Source organism: Copadichromis virginalis, linkage group LG6, assembly GCF_057382275.1.
Source record: "Copadichromis virginalis isolate Kocher_CV1m ecotype Utaka linkage group LG6, C_Virginalis_male_GT1.1, whole genome shotgun sequence".
In the NCBI taxonomy this organism is placed as follows: domain Eukaryota; kingdom Metazoa; phylum Chordata; class Actinopteri; order Cichliformes; family Cichlidae; genus Copadichromis; species Copadichromis virginalis.
This window is the reverse complement of record NC_140623.1, coordinates 39,573,658-39,596,203: the sequence shown is the minus strand read 5'-3', so window position 1 is coordinate 39,596,203 and position 22,546 is coordinate 39,573,658. Positions and strand designations below refer to the sequence as shown.

Genomic DNA, 22,546 nt, shown 5'->3' with positions numbered 1-22,546 from the left:
CAACAGACCGGTACAGTGTCCACACTGCAGATGCAACACTGATCTGTTTGTCAGTCTCCTGTTCGTTTCACTTGTGAACAAGACCCCGAGATACTTAAACTTTTTCACTTGGCACAACAACTCATCTCTCACCCAGAGTGAGCACTCCACCCAGGCTCAGAGGAGATCATTTTCATTCTCATTGCTTCAAACTCAGCTGCGAACCACCCCAGTGCGAGCTGGAGGTTGTCACCTGATGAAGCCAACAGAACCACAGCATCCATAAAAACAGATATGAGATGGCAAATAGACTGATTCTTATATAGCACTTTTCTACTCTGCTTGAGCACTCAAAGCACTTGAGATCAAGCGGCCACAAAACTGGAGACTACTTGCCTACACACAGAAATCCTGTCCATAAAAATTAGGAATCCCAGACAGAGGACAGCACTGGCTGTCAAACTGCGATCAGGACTAAATCCAACATACCCCGGGTGCGGGGGGCCCTCGGGCCTCCGGCCTCTGGGCCTGCGGCTCGGTTCACTCTGGCACAGCTGGCACAGCTGGCTGCCGGCAGAGCCGGCGGGCACGCCGGTGCAGCCCCCTCTAGCTTCTGCTCGGTGGCTACTGGGTGGCGCCTCGTCGGGGATCCTCAGCCCTTCCCATGAGGGTGGCACGGATACCCCTCCGGTGGGCCTCCTTGGGCTCTCGCTGTTAGGTTTTGTATTGTTGATTGTCATTTATGCTTAGAAATATTTAACCATATATGCTTAGAGGTGTATAATCAATTGTGTTGTGATAGGACTGTGATCTTTAGCAGGCTGCAAAGGCTTGGTGTGTATTCCACACTGGAATGCACACCTACATCCTAGGAGCATGGAGAGGTCGTACCTTGTTTTATTGTTTTATGGTAGGATTAACGTAGCTACGTCTGTTCTAGTCTAAGTGCTTTTGTGTTTAGATGAACTGTTGGATTTTCCAGACCAGCAGGTTAAGGAAGTCGTTTATGGGGTCACACACACACACACACACACACACACACACACACACACACACACACACACACACACACACACACACACACACACACACACACACACTATTCTTTGTTTACATGTATACCTATGTGAGATGTTATATGTTAATGACCCTATTCATATTCATGTAACCTCAATAAAAGAGCAGTGTTACGGGAGAGAGAGCAACTGGGGTCAAGCGAAGGAACGGCGCCTGTCCGGTCTCTCCCGTGCACGAGAAACATGAAGAACTTTGCCTACTTCGTGTCTTGCTTTGCAGTGTAATTATATTGTCTCCAACGTTCCAGCGGATGGGTTCAAGCTACAAACCTATCACTCGCACTCTGGGGCCTCTGGATGTCTGGGGCCTGGATCTCCTCCATGCCTGCTTCATGCCCTGGGGGACGGGGCTATGGCTCTCTACATCCTCTTGCAGACCATTACATGGGGAAACCATTTGAATACAAGCGCGCTGATCCACACAGGTGTGCACACGCGTGTTCACTGTTCGTAGACTTAAATTACACCTTTCTTGGCTGCTACTTCAAAGCACATTGTGCGCTGTCTGTCCTGCGTGCTGCACAACAAAATTTAATATTTAGTATTTACTGCTGTTTACACTTAGCTAGATTAATGCGATGGTGTTGTGTTTAGTATGTTGCTTTGTTTTTTTGTTTTTTTGGCTTCCTAAACTCCCATTAAAAATTCTTGTCCACATTGGCAAACTTATTGTCTATAAAAGTGGTCTATCACCGTGCTAAAATACACCACAGTATTACAGTAACCCACTTCCACTGCCTACTGAAAGATTTAAAGAAGCCTCAGCTGATCATGAAAGGTTTTGCAACAGTGGCACCTAGAGGACATGATAGGAATCACCTCACAAGCACTAATACAGAAGACAACTCTGATAACATTTCAGAAAGGACGTTTGAGTCGGTTACACCTGCGACTACCTCTATTCATGTTTTTTGTTTTCTGCCGGTCGCTCTGGCTTAGTTGACAGGTAGGCGAGTGTTGTGGAAGGCACACTGTCTGTCCCGTCACAACTGGGCTATCACCACCACCGTCGCCTCCATGGCTGCAAGAAAACAAGCACAACTTCAACTTAAAGGAGACAGAAACGCATTCACTCGGTGTACATGACTGTAGGATTTTGCAGTGCACATTTTCTACAGTTTAAAAAATAGGATTTTAAATATTGAATTCACAGCTGTGCAGCTTGAACTATCTTTTAACATTTGAAGCAGAGAAAAGTGTCTGTGAATGTTTATGAGACCCACTGGAGCTGTTACAGTGTGAGCTGCTAAAATGTGTACATATTTGTCCATTTAGCTCTCTTTAGGTCTGTGTACAGCTGTGCTGCTTTACCTTCTTAACTGTAAAATTACATGACTGAGCAGCGTTTTACAGTCCAGTTAGACTCCTTTGTCTCTGTGGATACAGGCAGAAATACATCTGGTCAGAGCCTAATACAAGAAAGGCTTTACTGCTGTCTTTGCTTGCTTGTTTTCGAGGGCAAACTCGAACAGGGATACATTTAGCGTTTGGGGGAGTTCACAAAGTTTTCACGAATGAGTGGCAAGGAGGCCGTTAGGGAACCAGTGAGTGACCTACTACTTTATTTATTTACTGATAATGTGTTGTATTTGGTCATCTGGGAAGGTTCATCAGCTTTGATGGCCATAACTTTGGTCTTGTTCACCTCTGAGAACCTGAGGTTTTGCCTTCCTGTGGTGATTCTTTTTATTTTTATCTTAGCTTTATCTAAACGTAGTATAACTCCCTGTATTTATCCAATGATTGTGTTGTTAGTTTCTTTTTTTCTTTGAGATTTGATTTTTGTGTTTGTTGAATTTTTGGATTCCTGTTTTGATTTTTTGATCTTCATTCCTTGGAGCTCTGCTTTGGTTCTCGTGTTTCTAGCGCCCTCATTGTTTCCCTCTCTCTTTGTTTCTGCACGAGCTCCTCTGATCTCTTGTGTTTCCTTTTTTATGCCATCTTGTTTGGTGTTAGTCTCAGTGTTCTTTCCTTTTGGCCGTTTCCTGTTTTACTTTAACAATTTGATAATTGTTTTCTTTTGTGTGATGTTTTGGGTTTCACTTCCCAATATTTTATTCTTCATATAGTCACAATTCCTCGTTTTCCCTGATCCTTAAACAGCAGTAAAGTGCAAATATATTAATACACACTACAAACTAAGTTCAAGACCTTTTTATACTAAAAGATAAAACTTGTTTGTTCAACTTGATAGGGAAGTGCTACAGAAATATCACCAGACAGAGCTGTAAGTCTACTGAATTCCTCCCCGTGTCACTGTGGCTGCACTTCAAGTCACACAACTATGAAGTCAACATACCAACTTATCCTTATTTTTATGTACATATTACATAAACATACAAATAAAAATGATGACATCACCATTGATTTCATATACCATCACTGCTGTTTTTGTGTCTTTGCAATTATTATTATTGTGCCGTGTGATCAGCCAATATTTACAGTGCTGTGAAAAAGTATCTTTCCTCTTTTTGATTTCTTAGGTTTTTTTTGTTTTTTTTTGTTTGATTTGTTTTGTTTCAGATCATCAGACAAGGATAACCCAATGAAATACAGATTTTATATTTTTACATTTATTAAGGAAAAATGGTATCCAAACCAACCTGACATTACCTGACAAAGTAATTGCCCCCTCTTGTTAAATCATGAATTAACCGATTCACTGTGTGCATGCCCAGGACTGACTGCTGGCAGACCTGCTTTACCGAGAAATCCCAAAAATAGAAGCTGCCTGACAAGATAAAGTAGGCTAAAAGCAACAGATCCTGCACTCCAGGTTCCTCTTTGTCTTTTGTTTGTTCAGTTTTGTTCGAGCAGAACTAAACTAAACTAAAACCTAGGATTTTAGTTTTTGTCTGATTTTTGCATTTTGAGGTAAAACTAAAACCTATTTGTTTCAAAACTACAATTTGATATTAATACTTTCAATACTGTTTTAACTTTGTGAAGTGGTAAATAATTCTCACTTCACAGTTTCACTACACTGTTGATCCCTTGCTTCTCAGACCGGGTTGGGACATACTACAGATGATGCAGAATTTCAGCCGAAACAGTGTTTAAGTGGAGGGTTTTTATTCTTACTTTGTGCTGAGGCTGCATCCTTGGCTTCTTGTGAAGTATCCACAGCACCATCAGTGATCAACTCCTCTCCTACAGCAGCAGGTGGCGCCACCTCCTCTCCTGCTGAGGGAGCAGAGTGGCAGGAGTGGCAGGGTTTCTCCTCATGCACAGGAGCTCCTGATGTAGGCTCTGCTTCTACAACTGAAAGAACCTTTAGGTCCGCTCCAGCGGAGGCTGCTGCCAGCTGAGTCGTGCTGACAGCAGCTTCAGCTGTCTCCTCTGCAGGTGTTTCAGCTGCTGCCTGGTCAGCTGGTGAAATCTCATCCAGTGGGGCAGCTTCACTGGTGACTGTGGCCTCCTCAGCAGGAGCAACATCTTCAGCAGCGATGGCCTCCTCAGGAGCAGGTCGAACTTCAGCCTCTGCCTCGTCCACAGTGGTCATTGGAGATGTTGTTTCTTCAGGATGAGATCCAGCCGCTGCCTCCTCGTCCACAGCTGCAGCCAGAGCAGATGTCACCTCCGTTATCACTTCTTCAGCAGCTGGAGTCTGAGCATCTTCTGCACTTTTCTCACCCTCTCCAGACTTCACCTCCTCCTCACCTTCTACAACTGCTCCCTCTTCAGATGCTTCCTTGGCCACTGCCTCTGAGGCTTCTTCCAAAGCTTCTGTTTCAAGCACCTCGTGTCCCTTTCCTTCACCTTCAGTTTGTTGGACAGTCTCCATCGGATCCTTCTCACCAACAGAAGCTGCGGCAATTTCAGCTGTTGAGCCGGTCAAGAGCTTAACATCTGTGAGCAGCTCTGGTGCGGACTCTGATGGAGGGAAAAAGACATGAGGTAATGGCTGAGAAACAGGTTTTGATGAAAAACCTTCTAGCTGTTAAAAATCAACAGATTTACTTCAATGCCAACATTTTAAAATCTACTTTAGTTTTGCGCTAAATGGAATTTAAAGCCTTCTCACTAATTTTTATGAATGAAAAACATAATTTCTTACATCTTCTATTAATTCAACTTACCTTGACCAGGAATCTATAACTGGATATTTTACAGTCACCACAGGTTCAGGCACTCTACAGAAGACTACAAATCCCAGGTTTAATGCAATATACTCTTTTCTGGTATTGTAGACACTGACTAATTCCTTATTCACATTCTTATATTGTTCTCCAGATGAATTTCTTTTTCAAACAATCAAGCGTAAACAAGTATTAGTCATATCCCCTCTGTGCACTTGCAACCATGTGTTTATTTTTGCATTTATGTTTATTTTTCAGCATTTTTTTAACAGAGGTTTCTTTCTGCTCATTATTCTGTGAGTGGGAAATACTGTGAAATCAATTATGAAGGCTGGAAAAACTTCTTAGTTTGATGGCAGTCGAGCTGAAGCCAGACAGGAGCATGAACACAGCACAGGGATTCTTCAGGATAAGGAGCTTTTCTACAGGAAGTAGGTGTTTCTACTCCAAATACAATATTAATGGTGTGGAGCGACAAGCAAAAACATCTGAGAGACTAAAGAAAATCTTTATTACAGCTGTACCAAAGACCATTTTCAATGCACGGACATAAGGGTGAATGCATTTTCTGTAAAAGAGGAAAGAGACAGCAGCAACAAAAAGAGAACTTTGATTTTTTAGGGAACAAATTGGCAACAAAATAGAAATGTGTGCCAGGCAAATAAAGTGAGTGCAGGCTGGTGTAGCTGTAGAAGAATAATATGGATATGTGGTAATGATGAATATGAGAAAGCATCTTACTGCACGAGATTTTTAAAAAAGAAGACAAAGTAGGAAATGAAGTTTTAACCATGTCTCACTCTGTGCAAAAACTGTTTTATAGTTTGAGAACACAAGACCAGCACTGCAGTCTGCTAACAAAGAGCTAACTGGTTCAGGTAACTCTTCACGGTGAGTTTAGAGGTTGAAAGAAAACATGGCTGAACACATAAAATACCATCTAAACCTGCTGGAAAGGAACAAGAAACAGGGCTGTCCTGTTTTAAGAGCACTTAAAATCAGATTTTTCGAAAGCATTAATTACCAACTTAGTTCTGTCCATTATATTTACCCCGTGTACTGTACAGTATCCAAATTATAATTTGGATTTCTTCCTTTTTGTGATAGATTTTCTATACAGACATAATTTTCCACAGTGGCTCTAATCACACAGACTAATTCCAGATGTTTTTGGATGTGAAGCATTAGGAGAGCTAAGGGAAGGAGGGGAGCTGAAATGAAATGAGTCTGTTTTTCTGGGGCAGGGAGGAGGGACAGAGCACATCCAACTGGGTGAACTATCGAGCCATCACAGGTTTAAGCAGCCACCTCTGCAGCAGGGGCCACCTCGGCTTCAGCAGGTGGAGTGAGATCTACTGCTGCCGTACCAGCGTTTTCTGCCACAGGTTCCTCTGCTGGGGCCTCCACAGCCACTTCAGCAACCACCTCTGCCTCCACAGGTGGAGCGGCGTCCTCCGTCTCTGCTGACTCAGCTGCCGTCTCAGCTGCTGCCTCTGGAACGACCGCCTCAGAGACGGCGGCGGCGGCTTCTGCTTCTTCAGACGCAGCTTCCACAACAGGTTCAGCAGCTGTCTCTCCTACAGGTTCTGCAGCAGCAGTAGCCGGGGCCGACTCAGCGATGACCTCAGCAGCAGGGGCTTCCTCCTCCACCGGTGCAGGCTCAACTGCAGGTGGAGCTGCCTCTGGTGCTGCCTTTGCTGAAGAAGCTGCAGCGTAAGAGGCCAGAAAGAGAAACACGTGAAAGATTTCACTCTAGTACATGTTAGCTGTATGATGCTTGTTTTATCTGTGCCTGAATAAAGTGTTAACCTCTGGAGATTAAAGATGAAAGCAACTGTGCACTTTTATTAATGCAGGTTTCAGTAGCAGAGAAAGGAGGCTTAAAGGTCAAGACTTTAGGTCTTTGAGGACTAAAAGGTGACATAGCTGCTGTTAAAACTGTAAACATGAGCAAAGTGAAGGATAATCCTTATCCTAACATGTCAGTGAAAGACAGAAATATATTATTACCACTCCTATAACTGCTTATTGAAGATTGTGGAGTGAAAAGGTCAGAATCAAAGCTCAGCACGACTTCAGTCAGCACTTTAGAGATAAAGTTTAACGTCTCAGTCTCCAAATCTGAGCTAATATTATAGACATTTTTGGCTGTTGCCATATTAGATTTCTGAAACCAGTATCATTAACTGGGAAACAGAGCACATGCGTAGAGTACTGAGTTGTCACTCATAAGTTAGACTGGCCTTACATCATACACTTATTTATTTTTTTTATTTTCCTCTAACAGACCAATCGTACTATAATGACATAAACCCAGCTGGAAAGCTTTTTCTGAGGTTTTACATCACGTGAGCGGTAGCTTTGTTTTTCTCACATTTTTGTTTACTGTACTGGTTTTTACAGCGACACAATTCACCCCCTACTGGCCATTAGAAAGAATGCAGGTTTAACTCCCACCTTTCAAACCTGTAAACTACGTCAATCTTTCAGTCTATACTGTTCCTTTCAAGGAACTTGGACTATTTTGCCAAACGTATTTACTCACGGAGCTCAGGTGTTCCACTCACTTCCATGGCCACAGGTGTATAAAATCAAGCACTATATACTATGGGGGCATTATAACAAAGTGGAAGTGATTGGGAATGACAAACTCAGCATTCAAGTGGTAGGCCAAGAAAAATCACAGAGCGAGTTGCCAACTGTCTGACTTGTCTGACTGCATTGTGCCAAGTGTAAGGTTTGGTGTAGGGGGGTTTATGGTGCACGGCTTGTTTTCAGGAACTGGGCTCGGCATGGATGAGTTTGGCGTGGAAGAACTTGACTGGCCTGCACAGAGTCCTGACCTCAACCTGATAGAACACCTTTGGGATGAACACAGCGATGTCGGCCTTCTCGTCCATCATTGGTGTCTGACCTCAGAAATGCACTTCTGGAAGAATGGTCAAAACTCCCCTAAACACACTAAATGTTATGGAAAGCTTTCCCATCTTTGTTATAGATGCAAAGCACGTCAGGTTAATGTGTGCATTCAGCTCCTTAAAGACCAGCGGTGGTTTCCTCTCCATCGCTGTAAGCAGCAGCACTTTGACTTCTTATTTCGGAGTGAAAACAACACTTCAATGCTGCATGATCACAACTAACCCACTGACAGCTGCTGCTTAGCACCATTACAGCACAGTTAACGGCTCTGGGCACAGCGCCATGGCCTCTCCGGGCTGAGTAGACAAAAATTGCGCAGACAGAAATCAAAACAGACAGGCACGATGAAGCCATTCAGAGTGATCAGTCTACCGTGCAGCTGGTGAAGCTGGAATCAGCCCTGAAATACATTCGCTTCTTCCTTCCTGCTTTCTCTGTCTTCGATTAAACAGTTACAGACTCCGACAGGCTGTCACACCTTGGGGAATTTTAATCTTAATAGCACAAGCTGAAGTAGCACCATTTTAACCTGTTTTAGAGAGGAGGCTCACAGTGAGGGATTTCTTTGATAAAACCGGTCCTTTTACAGTCATGGATGGTGTTTCGGGGCTCTTCATTCATCGCTGTGTTTGAACCCACACACGGGAGCTCTGTGGGGAGTTTGCACTCTCTCACTGTGGCTGTGTGAGTTTCCTGTAGGATCTCCAGCTTTTCTACTATCAAAAACAAGCTAGGCTGGTGCTGCCTATCCTTGAGTTTCACATACTGGTTAAATAGAAGGTTTGAAAATCATTTAATTTACAAGAAATTAGTGTTTTAAGTTGCATATCAGACCATCTCTTGCTTTAGCTGCGATCACATAAGTTGAAATCGGTGTGTCTTGTCTGTGCAGCGTGTACGGCTTGCACAATGTCATGTTCACAAAGCTGAGTTGTGGGTAACAGTGTTTGTTTTTGAGTGTGTGTGTGTGTGTTTGTGTGTGAGAAAGTAGCTAACCCTTTGCCGTGGAGCCCATGTTGGCGAGTCTTTCCTCGTAACGCTCGGTATCATCGTTGACCGTCTTGTATGCCTGAGAGAAACACAGCAGACATGTACTCATTACATTCCAGCACACAGCTAATGATAACGGCACGAAACAAAATCCAACCTCAAGCTGACATTTTGTCCAACATGGACCAACACAGTCAGACACACTTGTTTGCTTTGCCAAGAGCCTGACGGTGAATGGGTGACAAATTTGACCGAACAATGGCAGCAAAAAGGGAGAGATTGTCAAAAAGCACAAAGAGCCTCTTTTGTCCCGTCCAGCGTCTGAGCTGTGGTAACGTCTGCAGACCAGCCTGGCTTCAGACTGCATCGCTCCCAGTTTGCACCAGCAAGGACAGAAGCCTGTAAAACTACCAGGTAACTGCATATATCCAGTACAGCAGCTTGTTGTTCTGGTTTTGAATGAGTATTAAAAAAACGCACTAGAGGATTTTGTTTCTTTGAAGATGTAAAAAGAGAGCAGACCTTTTTTACACTCCTGTATAACACTGAAAAACACGAATTTATTGAAAAGTAGAAAAAGGGGGATGAATTACTTTCATTTCCAGCTCTGTGTTTCTATTCTTGCACTAGCTTTGCATGACTAACACTTCAAAATAATCCTCAGTCATCTTGTATTGGACCTTGAACCTCTCCGTTCATCCTCTATCTTAACCCCACCACCCCCTCCCTTTTGGAAAACTTTCTTCACGTAAACAACTAGTTCAAAATCTCTGCACACCTGAACACATGACAAGTCTTTAACGAAATAACTGAATATAACTGCTGCACGTTTAGCTAAACTTTGTGAATTAATACATTTATTCTCATTGAGAATGTGTGCAGCAGTAATATTTAATTATTCTGTCTCCTGTAAACCACGTGTTTAAGCAGCAGGTGACTTGTGTGCCAGAGATGACCATATTAGGGATATCCTCTCCCAGTGACATCACACAGAGCCAAGAATAAAAAAAACAGCGTGAAACAGACAAAGGTAAGGATTGGTCAACAAGTGTTATTTGATCATCTTAAATTTAAAGGTTACTTGTAATGTTGTAATTCATGTTAACTACAGTGAATCTGTAGTACTAGGTGGTCTTGTGCAGGTTAACCTCATTTTGCAGTGATGAGGTAAGCCAGGTGCAGAGCACGCAGTGGTTCTTGTAGGTTCTCATACTCTGGGATGGGCACCTCTGATCGGACATGAACAACCAGGTGAAAATGATTTTCTTCGAAGGGGAAATAAATTAATTTAATGATGCTACTGCACTGATGACATGCACCTCTATTTATGTGAAATTTAACATGGATTTGTTTATGTTTAACTACTGATTAAAAAAAATACAGGCTGTGAGGCATGAACTTTTTCAGCTTTTGAAACGAAATGTGAGGAAAAGTTTGAAAAAAACTGGGTTAGATTGATGTTAGCAGTCATCAGTGTTCAATTTAGACATGAATCCCTTTGTGGTGGCAGCAGGATGGGCATCTGGAGTAGAAAGTGCAAAATCAGTGTATAACACCTGCTTATTACTGAATTACCTTGTCTAAATCAAGAAAGAGAAGTAAACCTCAGAGCAGCAGCACACAGGGCAGCTGATCACGGCTCATATAAAGGAAAACAACACGAATAATGAATATTAATACAAATGATCGCAAAGATTTTCTTTTGCCCACGCTGTAGCACAAGTTCAGGTTCCTCACCTGAAAAATCCATGTGTAACACCTGCTTACAGCAGTCAAAAACAGTACACACACGGTGAAAATGTGGACTTACAAACCATCGCCTATAACCTGATCTGATACTCACATAAACAACTGCAGCAGTGAGGCCGCCGCCACATAAAACAAAGTACGTCATGTTGGTGGAGCCTCCAGGAATACCAAAGGCCATGTGTCGCACTGGAGCTGTGGAGAGACACACACGGGTACAGTTATCCGGCGAGCTTGTAATAAAGACATTTATTTATATAAACACACATAAGTGCATTTAAAATGAGAATCAGTACTAATACTGGAGAGTCATGGATAGAAACCACTACAGCTCTGATACTTTGTGAGTTTATTTTGTTCAGAAAACTGTCGCTCCATCACAAGCACGACGGGCACGAAGAACAGTGCATCAACAGCGTCAACATGTCTCCATCCCTTAATCCAGTTACACAATACAGCCCGGTCATTTGTAGCAGAGGAGATGGAAAGATTTAGCAGCAGCCAAGCCAAACACTGAATCTTTGCTTAAATTAAACCCCCGGCACACACGCACACACACACTACACAAACACTAAGACTTCCTGAATGATGATCTCAGATTTGCATCAAAACAAACAACATAAAGCAATGGGTTCAAATTCATATGGAATAGTCATTTAGCACAAATCAGGACTGCTGCTGTGGTGTTGGTGACGAGTGCTGCTGCAAAAAGATCAGCTGGTGTTTAAAGGTGGTGCAAGCAGGTTGGCATAAATAAAATCACACAGCCTCAATCTAATCTCTTCCTATCTGGACCTCTCACTCTCACACACTGTGAGAGTGTGCAGTCACAGAACACAGGGTGCAGCACATCTCACCCCTCTTTGTTTGTGTGTGTTCATGCAAATCCTAACCCATCCTGTCACTTTTGACTTTTCCACTGACTGACATTTAAACTTTATCGATTGTTCTTTGTCATCCAGCACATACCTCGCCAGCCACTGCTTTTCACAAGGTTGAAACTGGTTTAATAATAATACAAGAAAAAGGCTTCTCTTATAAACGTCACTTTGTTCTCACAGGTTCAGAAGAACTGCGCCAAATGGCCTAGACACATTTTGAAATCTTAAATGAGATCCATTATGCTTTTGCACATTTTCTGTCATATATTAACTGTTAGAACGGTGGATGTGCATATTACTATTTACTAAGGTTTTAAATTATGAGGTGAAAACAATTCCTGTGAACCAAAAGTTCAAGCTTCAGCCTGCTTCAAACTATTTTCTACTGTTGGCTCTGGATGATGTCAGTGAAAGCGGACATCGCTTACATCAGGCACACAGCTCTGGAAGGAAGGATTGTTTTGAACCGTGGATCAAGCAAAGCTACTCTTGTAGAGCACTAGAGATAAAAAATAAAAGCATAATGTGTTCCCTTTAAAGTAGCTGAAATGACACCGTGAACCCAGAAAGCACTAAGGCTTAACTCTATCTACAGCCTCATTCATTGGCTTCAAAAAGCTTTAAACTGAATTGATGTAATTGTTTAGCTGTTCTGCCAGAACCTAACCAAACATGCTTTTCCTTCAGTGCCTAAACTTAACCAATGAGCTTTCAGAGCTTAAACCTTTGATGGTAGTTTTGAGTGAAAGTAAACAGTGAGAAAACACATAAAAGTCCCAACAGGATATATGCATATAACACAAAGTCTGTGTCATGTCCTGTTAAACCTGCATGACTGCAGGCAACTGTCTGACTAAACCAGGGTTCTTCTAGCATTGCTAGTATGTCTGGCCATCATACAGACCTTTTACATTTATATGCTACATCTGTTTCCTAAAGTGACTCTTCAGCATCGTCTGGAGTTCATGCGTGAGTTGTAAAAATGGCTTCAGTGAGCTTTAGAGATGCTTTTAGATTATTTTTATCTTTGGGCAGAACCATTTCCCTCCTCTTCCCACTCTTTGTGCTAAGCTGCAGCTTTTACCGTCCCATCAACCTTTTATCGAAGCCGACTCGCTGTCCCTGTTTTTGACTTTATATTTAAGAGCACTGTGCAAAGTTTCACTGCAGCTCCGCTGAATTACAAACCCAAAACAGAGCTGAGGTTTGTCCTCCCTCCTGCTCTAATACCAATGACACAGCAGCACAGTGCAGGGACAGGTTACTTATACAGGTTATTTATACAGGTAATCACTTAATCCTGGCTGCTGGGTTCAAGCCTGTAAACATAGACACGCATGTCAGGGAACAGCAGACAAGATAGACATGTCTGAGGACATGATGGTCAAACAGGAAGGGACCTGCTGCATACTTAGGATGCAGTGTGTCGAGCTGGTGTGTAGTTAGAAAGCAGCAGCAGTATTCACCTCCTTTCTTTCACATCTTCTGGGGTTTAGTTTTTTGGTTTTTTTTGCCTGCTTGTAAGTTCAAAAACACAAAAACCTTCTATCGTGGCCAGATGTAGCCTGGTTTGCAGCATTTTGCCACAGCTTTCTCAGCAGGAAATTAAAGCAGCAGCAGCAGAAGCAGCAGCTTTGCCTCGGGCTGAATTCCACAAAGCTCTGATCCCAAACTAAAGGATGATCCGGGCCAGGCAGGCAGGCATGCGTGAAAACAGAGCCAGTCTGAAATATCCGTCATTGCACGCTCTCTGGATTCAGATTTTAAAAATAATTATTCTGAAAAACAGATGTTTTGTTCACTAATAGGTTATAAACGTTGTTATCCAGATAAACTGGATTTAGGACGTGATTTCATCGTCTGCACTCCTTAGATGCATCATAAAGAATCGCCTTTAATTGTTATTTTTGTTCAAATATTGGATTAGTTATTATTTATTGTAACAAAGTTGAAATATGTAATATTTCAAGTGGTACACTTCTGTGTGTTCCCAGAGCACACACCTTCTTTATCAGACTGCTGCAGCTCGACTGGAAAGCCCGCAAGTGCGTCTCTTTATTGGACTTTTACTTTTCCCTTTCTCAACCCACAAAATCATTAAAAAAAAATAAAATAAACTGAACTGGCAGCAGCAGAAAATAAACGAGCGCAACTATTCTATAAACTCTACTTAATTACTCTAATTAACGCCACAGTAATAATTCCTGGAAAGTCCCATTAAATGTCCTGACTCACCGTATCTGGGTGTCGGCTTGAAAGACCTCCGTGCCAGCGGCCCGACTCTCTGCCATGCCCGTCTGCAGAACATGATTGCTCGGGTATCAGCTGCAGCTAAGCGAGTTTTTCTCCGGCAGGTTTTACAGCGAAATGATGGGAAGCGCTCAGCTGCTGCTTACCAGTGCTGATGGGAACAGAGCACACCCCCATTCAAAAGCAGACAGCTCCACCAGCACGCCCCCTGCAGACGAGAATCTAACAGAACACAAATAGCAGGAACTGAAGCACCAAAGAATGAGCAGAGCTGTGATTTGTATTTTCTCCTGGTGTTTGGATCCTTCTAAGGCAGATGTTGACCTCCATATATCATATAATCCCCCTCTTCCTTCATTAAATCATTCTGCCCTCTCTCTCAGCTGTGACTGTGAGAAGGAGAGATCCCGCAGGCTGGTTTTAAGCGCATCACATTCTAGTTCAGTTGCATGACAACGTCAGCTCTGGTTGCGTAATGCGATCTCTGTCAGAGTGTGCACGGAGTGACAGAGTCAAGGACAAAAGACTGGCCTGTAATTCAGATCTGGACATCCATAAAAACACAACGCGGACGTGAGACTTTATCAAAGTTTGACTTCTCCTGAACTGACAGTAATCACTTATATGCAAGGTCTGTGTAACATCCCATAATATGTTCGGTTTTATTCATTTAGTACCACCTCACAAAAACAACAGGTGCTTTATATTCAAAGGTGTAAATCACAAAAACCACAATATTAAAGCGAAAAACTCATCTGTGTCCAGTTGATCCTCCATAAGCACTTGGCGATGGCGGGGAGGAAGAAGTCCCTTTTAGTAGGAAGCGACCTCCAGCAGAGGCAGATTCAGCAAGGCCAAATGCTGTGAGCAGTTAGGACGTGAAGGAAGACAGATGACATAAATACAAAACACTAAGCACAGAAGAGAGAAGACAAAAGTTAATGACACAAGAACGTAGATGCAAAAAAGTCCACATAATTTGGCTGTTCCATCCATTGTAAGGTTTTACATTTGTAAAAATATAAGTATGCATATATCAATTACATTGACGCACAATACACACGAATCAAAAACAGGTCACAACTTTGCAATCATAAAATATTTACAATAATTAAAAACTTTGTAAAAAGGCTTTTAATTTAAAAAAAAATAGGAATAGCTTATAGTTAATAGTACTTGGCCTTTTTGTGGCAATTACTTTGTATTATTTTTGTAAGTAAAATAAAATGATTGAATCTTTACAGTGTGCAGGGTCGCGGCAAAGCCTTAAACCTGTAGCTGAAGTGGAAATTTGAGATAAAGTGAGTAATTTTACTCTGAGATGTTTCCTGTTCAACCATCATACATTGCTGGTTAGGTCAGACCAAGAAGTGCCAAAATATTATCTCATTAAAGTCAGACTTAGCATTTTTCTGATATAATGGACATTGTGTTATAAGACTTAGAAAAGACAGGTTGTAGTAGGGCTTTAAACCGCAAAACATCAGACCCTACACTCGCTTCATACTGAGTTCCCAAGTCATTTTTTAGTCCCCAGTTTAAAACTCATTAAAAACTGTTCAAAGTTTACATGCTCCAAGCTAAACCCCCAATTATCAGGAGGCCTTTCCTCTCTTGAACCACCTGCAGGAGCTTCATAGAGCTTCTTTTGGTAAGTTTACAGGTGCAGTAAACGTACAAAAACAGCAATTAAGATTTTACTTAAAAATCTCAGATTAAGGAAAGCAGCCTCTCCTCTGGTTCCACTCTTCCCTGCATTCAGAGAGACACGCCTACTTCTGAGCTGTTGAATGTTGCACAGCTGTGATACTTTCGTGTGTGCACGTCCTTAATCATGTGACAAGCTCTGAATCATCAATTAGACAAAGTCGTGAAACCACATGTGATGCACTTTTCCAACGCCCACATCACGCACAAGACCCGAGCATGACTGCTGCCGAGTCCGCGGGCAGCCAGGATGAGATGGTGATGCATCAAAACAGCACCAGCTCATATTACACACTTAGTGAATCACATATGTGTTAAATATGTTTTATCCTCCAGAGAAAAGGACCAGCTCACCACAAGATTACATTTAAGAAGTTTTACCCCAGAACCTCTAACTAATCGAATCTATCAGAAAAGAGCCATTTAGATAAAACAATAAAAATTAATTTGACCTTTCTGTGATAAAGAAGTATATTCTGAAAACATTTAATGAAGCATCTGTTTATAAACAGCCTGAAATGTCTTGAGAAAAATATGTATTATTTTCCACATTCAGTGAGTCTGTACATGTTTACCACAAATCAGATTCAGAGGAAAGGCAAAAACCGCCACGTTTAATGTCTTTGTTTTTCCAGTAAAGTGTCCAAATGCTTTCACGCCTCCTTCTTCTTCTCATCTCATTGGAACTATTTGAGTAAATTTTAACTGAGTAAATTTCACTTTGTGACCCTTGGATGGGCTGCATGTTTGACACCCCTGGCACAGGATGATTTGACTCAAAGTTTTTAAGCACTGGAGAAATCAGAAGCCGAGATGTTTGCTTTCTTTTGAATATTATTGAACCAAATGACACGGTGACTCATTATGGTAGATGGAGGCACAGTGCCAGGGTTGGTGGGTGTGACAGTAGGAAGAAAAGACGTTGCACAATATCACACTAAGAGTCAGTTTTTCCAAAAGCCTGGAGTTATATTTTGGTGCCATCACATCCCAGAGACGGCTCACATCTTTGCAGCTGGAATTTCCAAAACGAGGAAACTCACAGAAAGAGCATCCAGACCAGCGGTGTCAAACTTACAGCCCAGTTTGGCCACTGAAACCACAGTACTGCCTCAAATAAACACCTGCACCGCTCCTTGGGTTTACACTTTGAGTAATAAATACACAAAAGCTCATTACCTGGACTTGGTCATATAAATAAAACCTGAATTCTTTTTTTAATTTACAGAAAATTTCTTATGGACCCACTTTAAAAAAGAAAAAGAACGAAATTCTGTGGTGAACAAGGAACAGATTTAATAGTTAATCTTTTGCTTACTTTGGTGTACTACACTAGGCTGTTAGACCAACAAGAATACAAGTAAAAATCAAAAACTGTTGACCTCCTGCTTTGCAATTTTCACATTTTCTTGACTGGACCCTTTGACTGGCTGGTTCTCTGTTTACATCCCTGATTGATACGGATAAAGAGCTCATTCTCAGAGCTATGTGCCTTGCTTTAATGCATCCAGTCATATTGGACATGTTGGATCTGTGGTATCAGTTCCTGGGTGCACATTCAGTCTGAGTCAGTGAATAACAGCAGCTGAGGAAGCTGTAAGTTTAATGTGACTCGTGCCAGGTAGGAGTTTAGCATTTGGAGTTGAGTGCGCTGCTGAGTTACAGGGTTTTCTGTTAAATTCTGCGAAAGTTGAGCTGCTCGTAGACGATTGCATTATGTTGTATTTATGTGTGAGAAGTAATCGCCTGACACTTTCTAAATCCACAGTCATGGCTCAAAATTTTCATGACTATTTACTCCATGTTGGTAAATCGCAGCCCTGTTTCTGAGCTGTTATTTTACATGAATTAAACGTGATGTGGGAAAGCAGATCGTTATAGTTCACGATCTGTGAGACGTGTATCATAGTTCCTGATAAATTATCTCTCTAGCTTTAAATCGACTTGCAGAGTGGGCACAATGTCACAACAATGTGTGAATATCATGCATTTTTATTATTTTATTCATCGTAAAAACAGAAATAAAACACCTTTTTATAGAGTCCTCATCCTGCCGTGGTTTGCATATTTGTGCATACGTCACAGATGGCGATTACACACCTGTGCTTCCTCACTCATAGCTGCTCCTGCAAAGCCTCCTCTCTCCTCGAGACGCACTGTAGGCACTGAGATACAAGAAGGAAAGAGGAGACAAGGAGGCACAAAACAGGGAAATGAGAAAACCCTGAGCTCAGCCACTGGGACCACACACGCTGAAAACAAACAGCGTCACTGCATCGAAAGCTCACTTGCATGTTTACATTCACAGTATTTTATTTTGCAGCTTTTATAAACACTGAGATCACAAATATACACTAAATTTCTGAGTGGCACGTTTTGCATTTTTAAGAGTTTAAATATTAAAGTTCTGTGTGAGAGTGACTGGATTGGCATGTCCTCGTCCTCCTCGCTCTCAGCAGCAGGTCATCGGCTCCTTCTCGGCCTTCTTGTTAGCGAGTTTAAAGGAGCCGCTGTACGCCAGGGAATTCGCTGTCGGGAGTTTCTTCTGTCTCTTCAGCTTGAGGCTAACAGCGGTGACGATGTCCTCCACATTATCCTGCTGATACAGTGCCTGCCTGCTACCTTGTTGTCCACTTGTGCCTTTCTTTGGAGGATCCTTGGCAGATGTCTCAAAGAAGATCATGCCGTGGGCTTTGGAAAAGCTCATTGCCCGATCCTGGCTCACCTGGCTGTCAGTCTTTTTGGGGTCACGGAGGTCGCTCTTATTCCCCACCAGGAATCTGAGAGGAGACGAGGAAATGAAACGTCACAAAGAGTCTGGTCCAAGTTAAACAAACACTTTTGCACACAGAGAAGTGATGCAGGTACCTGGGTATGTCCTGGCCGAGGGAGTGCTGCCGGCATTCTTCTACCCAGGAAGTCAGGCTGCTAAAGCTGGCAGGAGAGGTGACATCATAAATGAAGAGCACCGCGTGGACGTTACGGTAGTAGTGTTGCACCATGGATTTACGAAAGCGCTCCTGTCCGGCTGTGTCCCACAGCTGGAGCTGATGGTGAGGAGGGGAAGTAAGAAAGGAAAGAAAGTGAGAGGTTGATTCTTCTTGAAAGCTGGTGCTGGCACAAGCACGAGGAAAAGGACGGAAGGAACAGTGAGGAAGTGTTGATATTCGTTAAACTCAGTGACATGCACAGAGACATGAGTCATTTCTGAGAGGGAACCAAAAAAAAAAGGAATAAACAAGCCGATCCTGTTTTTTTTTTTTAAACCAACAATTTCTCTTCAAGGCTTTGTCAACGTTTATTCAAAGTTTCAAAACAGACCCCCCCCGACCCCTCAGAAATACAGTCCTCATGTCTGCAGAAAAGACATTAAAAATAACTACATTAATGCAAAAATAGGGAAGAAACTTGACAGAGGGGCACGCAGACCAGGAGACATGGCACCCAAAAACAATCCCGAACAGAAATCTGTGGAGGAGCTCTGAAATGCCAAAGTTGGTGGCCTTGGCCTTTAAAAGCCAATCAACAGCTGAAACAGCAAATGCATTAGCCAGTCATCCCATTGCACTGCACGCCTCTACATGTGATCTTAGTAAAGATGGTGGTGAGTTTATTAATGTAACTTATTGGATGCGCAGCTCTTCGAGAGTTTTAAACCGGAAACAAAACATGCTGTTTGTTCGGTTCTCCTGTGGGATGCAGCCATAACGGTGCAAACCTGTGTGCATGTGTTGTCTTCCCATTCAGTCATTTAGGGGCTTCAAATAACTGTCTGGATTCGGACCAAGATGGCGGCTGAGCTGCAAACGGACAAAACCAAACAGGTCCCAAAGGTTAGACGTGGCCTGTGGACCAGACCTTCTCAATCTGGCTACAGTCAATATATTCTTGCCCACACCTATAACCGATAAGGAGTGGTTAGTGACACTCTGAGGAGTGCTGGTTTTCTCTTAGAGACAGGGTGAGGAGCTCAGTTTCTACAGGGGCGCCTCCAGATGCCTCCCAACTGCTACACGAGATATTTCAGGCATGTCGAACTGGAGGAGATCCAGGATGCGATAGAGAGATTCTGCTTCTTAGATTGCTCAAAAGCACGTCAGGGTCTACCTAGAGGAGCGGAAGGAGGTGAACGAGTTCTGGACATCTCTGCTTAAACTCCTGCTGCAAAGACCTGGACCCAGTGACATGAAAGTAGATGGATGCTTCATCAGCAACCTAAGCAGTGGTGCATATCAGACTTTAGACCTGATGTATGCCAAATTACATTTTGAGTTCAGTGATATTTTTATCTTCTAATCTTTTTTGATTCAGTTGTCAGCACATTAGCCTCAGTCAGTGAGTCAGTTTGGGGTGAGGACTCTGGCCACTCCTGATCCCAGTGACTCCTGAAACAGAAGCAAGCATCCCAGGAACAATACTGTTGGATCAAATCAGCATTAGCAGGTGGCGTTAAAGCATATTCTTATAAACTATATGAAAGGGTTTACTTCCTGAAACTTTTTGATAAATATTTGACTTGATGTGTCACCACTTTACGAGCCACTCATGTACAGAAGTTCAGTATTTTAGGTAATTAGATCTATGCTCTGAAACTCCAAAGGCAACATTTAAAATATGCTTACTACCCACACCACCAGGATCTAGTCTTTACTTGTTACCATAGAGCTGGGAGTCTGAACAGACCTGCTTGAGGCAGGACCTGAAGTAACTGCCTCTAAAGCTCTGAAACACTTCTGAATTATTTTGGAGCCGCTTATAGAAACATTACTAAAACATAAATGATTCATCCTGATTATCTGGTTTTCATTATCACTGAATTTCAGTTCAATTGAATCTTAGGAGTCGCCACCCGCTGGTCATTAGAAAGAATGTCCATTTTACGGTTTGACTGCACTGGATGGACCTAGAAAACTTCTGTCGACTGACTTGATCACGAACTTACGGTTTAAGATCCTGGGCTGTTGTTAAACTGTGTCAGACATTGGTAACTAAATGCACCGCTAAGCAAAAGGGAAAAAATAACCTAAGGTTACAAATCCTGTGTCACCACTCAGACACACTTCCTCTATCATGTGGTCATTTCAAAAGACCAACTGAGACTCACATTTTTAGTTAATACCGGATTCGATTTTCATTTCAACAAAACAAACTTTCTTCACATCCTAACTACAGCCTAAAAATCTAATGTGTGTTTTTGTGGCTGTGGAAGCTCGCAGTGATTTAGAGGCTGACACAGGTCTGCAAACACAAGCGGGTCTGCTGATTTTCTGCCATCCAGAGAATTTTTCAGTTGTTCAGTCTGGGACAAATAAGTGTGTGTTAATGCAGCAGAGCCACACTGCAGTGTAGACACTTAATTAACAGCGATCCTGAGAACATCAGGACAGAGGAGATAAAAACGTTTTAACAACACATAAACACGAGGAATCGAAGCCCGGCTCACACGTGCTTATCCGTTTTTCCTTTTATCATGAGGGTAATTTGAAAAACAAACAAACAAATGAACTCACAGAAATTATTTCCAAAACTTCAACAAACCAAAAGTTACTTAATTGTTTGGGGATTTTCAAAATAAGAGTTTTAGCTATGCGTAAAAGTTGTCGTTCAGAACCCTTATTCGGGCAAATATCTCCAGCTGGGTTCATTAATGCTAGCTTTTTAGTGGTGGATGATAATCACCAGTTACCTTGATTTTCTCTCCATCGATTTCAAGCACTCTTTCGCGGAAGTCCACGCCGATGGTAGCCTCCGATCTGCAGGGAAACTCCCCGGCGCACAGTCGGTGGGTGAGGCAGGTTTTACCCACCCCGGAGTCTCCAATCACAAGCACCTTAAATGTTCGACAGCGGGTTAGCAGTGAGGAAACACTACCCAAAGAACTGGAAAACTCGAGAGACGAATCCATGTAGCCCGAGTCCTTCAAGGTAATAACAAAGCGCGAAAATGCGCACTTGGCTTCAAACGGCGTCTCCAAAGATGCAGCCTCCCCTGACCAAAACTTCTGCAAACACAAAATCTTCTGCTGGTTTCGAAAACCTTTCCAGCAACTCCGTGCAGACTATTCACAGTGCTGCCCAGCGTGGGTGTGAGGAGGAGGACCCGGCGTTTCACTGTGGTGATGAGGGTGGAGAATCCAGGGTCTCAGCTTCCTGGCACATTAACGTGATTGGCTGCTTTTAGTTCCTTTCCCTTTTAAGTGTTTTTAATCCACAACAGCGCGGGACATGGTGATACCATCTCCTAGAAATAACAGGTCATCTTTTTTTGGGGGGGGGTCAGAACATAAAGACGCGCACGTTCACTGCAGCTGACCTCTTCAACACGATGTTGCCCCCTCCTGGTGGGGACGCCAAGTGACTCCGCATCCTGCTTCCCACTCATATATCAAGTTTGGTGGTTCCCTTTAATGCTCTGTTTCTTCTTTTCTGCTTAATTATACTTTATATTGTACATGATGATTTGGTCAGCATGAACCGTGGTGCCACCTGAGTGCAGAGATGAAGCCTCACTCTGTGACAGGAGACGGCTACATTTTAAAAACTACTAGAGTTTATAGGAATTTTAGGATAGCAGAGGAAAAACAAACACTGGTTAGTGAGAATCACAGGTTTCCTGGTTGTAACTGACAAGGGCACAAACATTAAAACTTTATTAAAATCACAGCTTTAAGTTAAATTGGTGCTTTGGAAGTTTTCAGTGCCAACGTGATGGATTAGAGAGAAGGTCTACTTTTGTGTTTGGGGAAAAAAAGGTGTTTTCAAAGGACTTTTTCTGGTAGCATCCACACCAGGTTTTCACTCATAATTAACCAAAAACTGCATGCTTAGATTAACAATCAAACATGATTTATAAAAAATAAAAATACTGATTTTTTTTTCCTCCCCTAAAATAAGGTTTTCAGCTCTTAGTAACCAGATAT

General features: G+C 42.5%; 2 protein-coding genes across 3 annotated transcripts; both read right to left on the bottom strand.

The window, feature by feature from the left end:
• Window positions 1–539: 539 nt before the first annotated feature.
• mgarpb (mitochondria localized glutamic acid rich protein b) lies at window positions 540–15,647 on the bottom strand. Of its 2 annotated transcripts, XM_085460358.1 has the most exons (7): window positions 13,906–15,647; window positions 10,887–10,984; window positions 9,050–9,122; window positions 6,502–6,840; window positions 4,137–4,928; window positions 2,367–2,429; window positions 2,022–2,076 (listed from the first exon to the last, which is right to left on the bottom strand). In XM_085460358.1, the coding sequence occupies exons 1-6, from the start codon at window positions 13,976–13,978 to the stop codon at window positions 2,383–2,385; spliced, it is 1,422 nt and encodes a 473-aa protein (XP_085316484.1). In that variant the 5' UTR covers window positions 13,979–15,647; the 3' UTR covers window positions 2,022–2,076; window positions 2,367–2,382. The 2 variants fall into 2 exon arrangements, with proteins under 2 accessions (XP_085316485.1, XP_085316484.1); XM_085460359.1 differs by lacking the exon at window positions 2,367–2,429 and having other exon boundaries at window positions 540–2,076.
• Window positions 15,648–17,603: 1,956 nt separating this feature from the next.
• On the bottom strand, window positions 17,604–21,682 carry LOC146708467 (ras-related protein Rab-33B-like). Its single transcript, XM_085460357.1, has 3 exons — window positions 21,314–21,682; window positions 18,496–18,674; window positions 17,604–18,407 (listed from the first exon to the last, which is right to left on the bottom strand). The coding sequence occupies exons 1-3, from the start codon at window positions 21,530–21,532 to the stop codon at window positions 18,080–18,082; spliced, it is 726 nt and encodes a 241-aa protein (XP_085316483.1). The 5' UTR covers window positions 21,533–21,682; the 3' UTR covers window positions 17,604–18,079.
• Window positions 21,683–22,546: the final 864 nt, after the last annotated feature.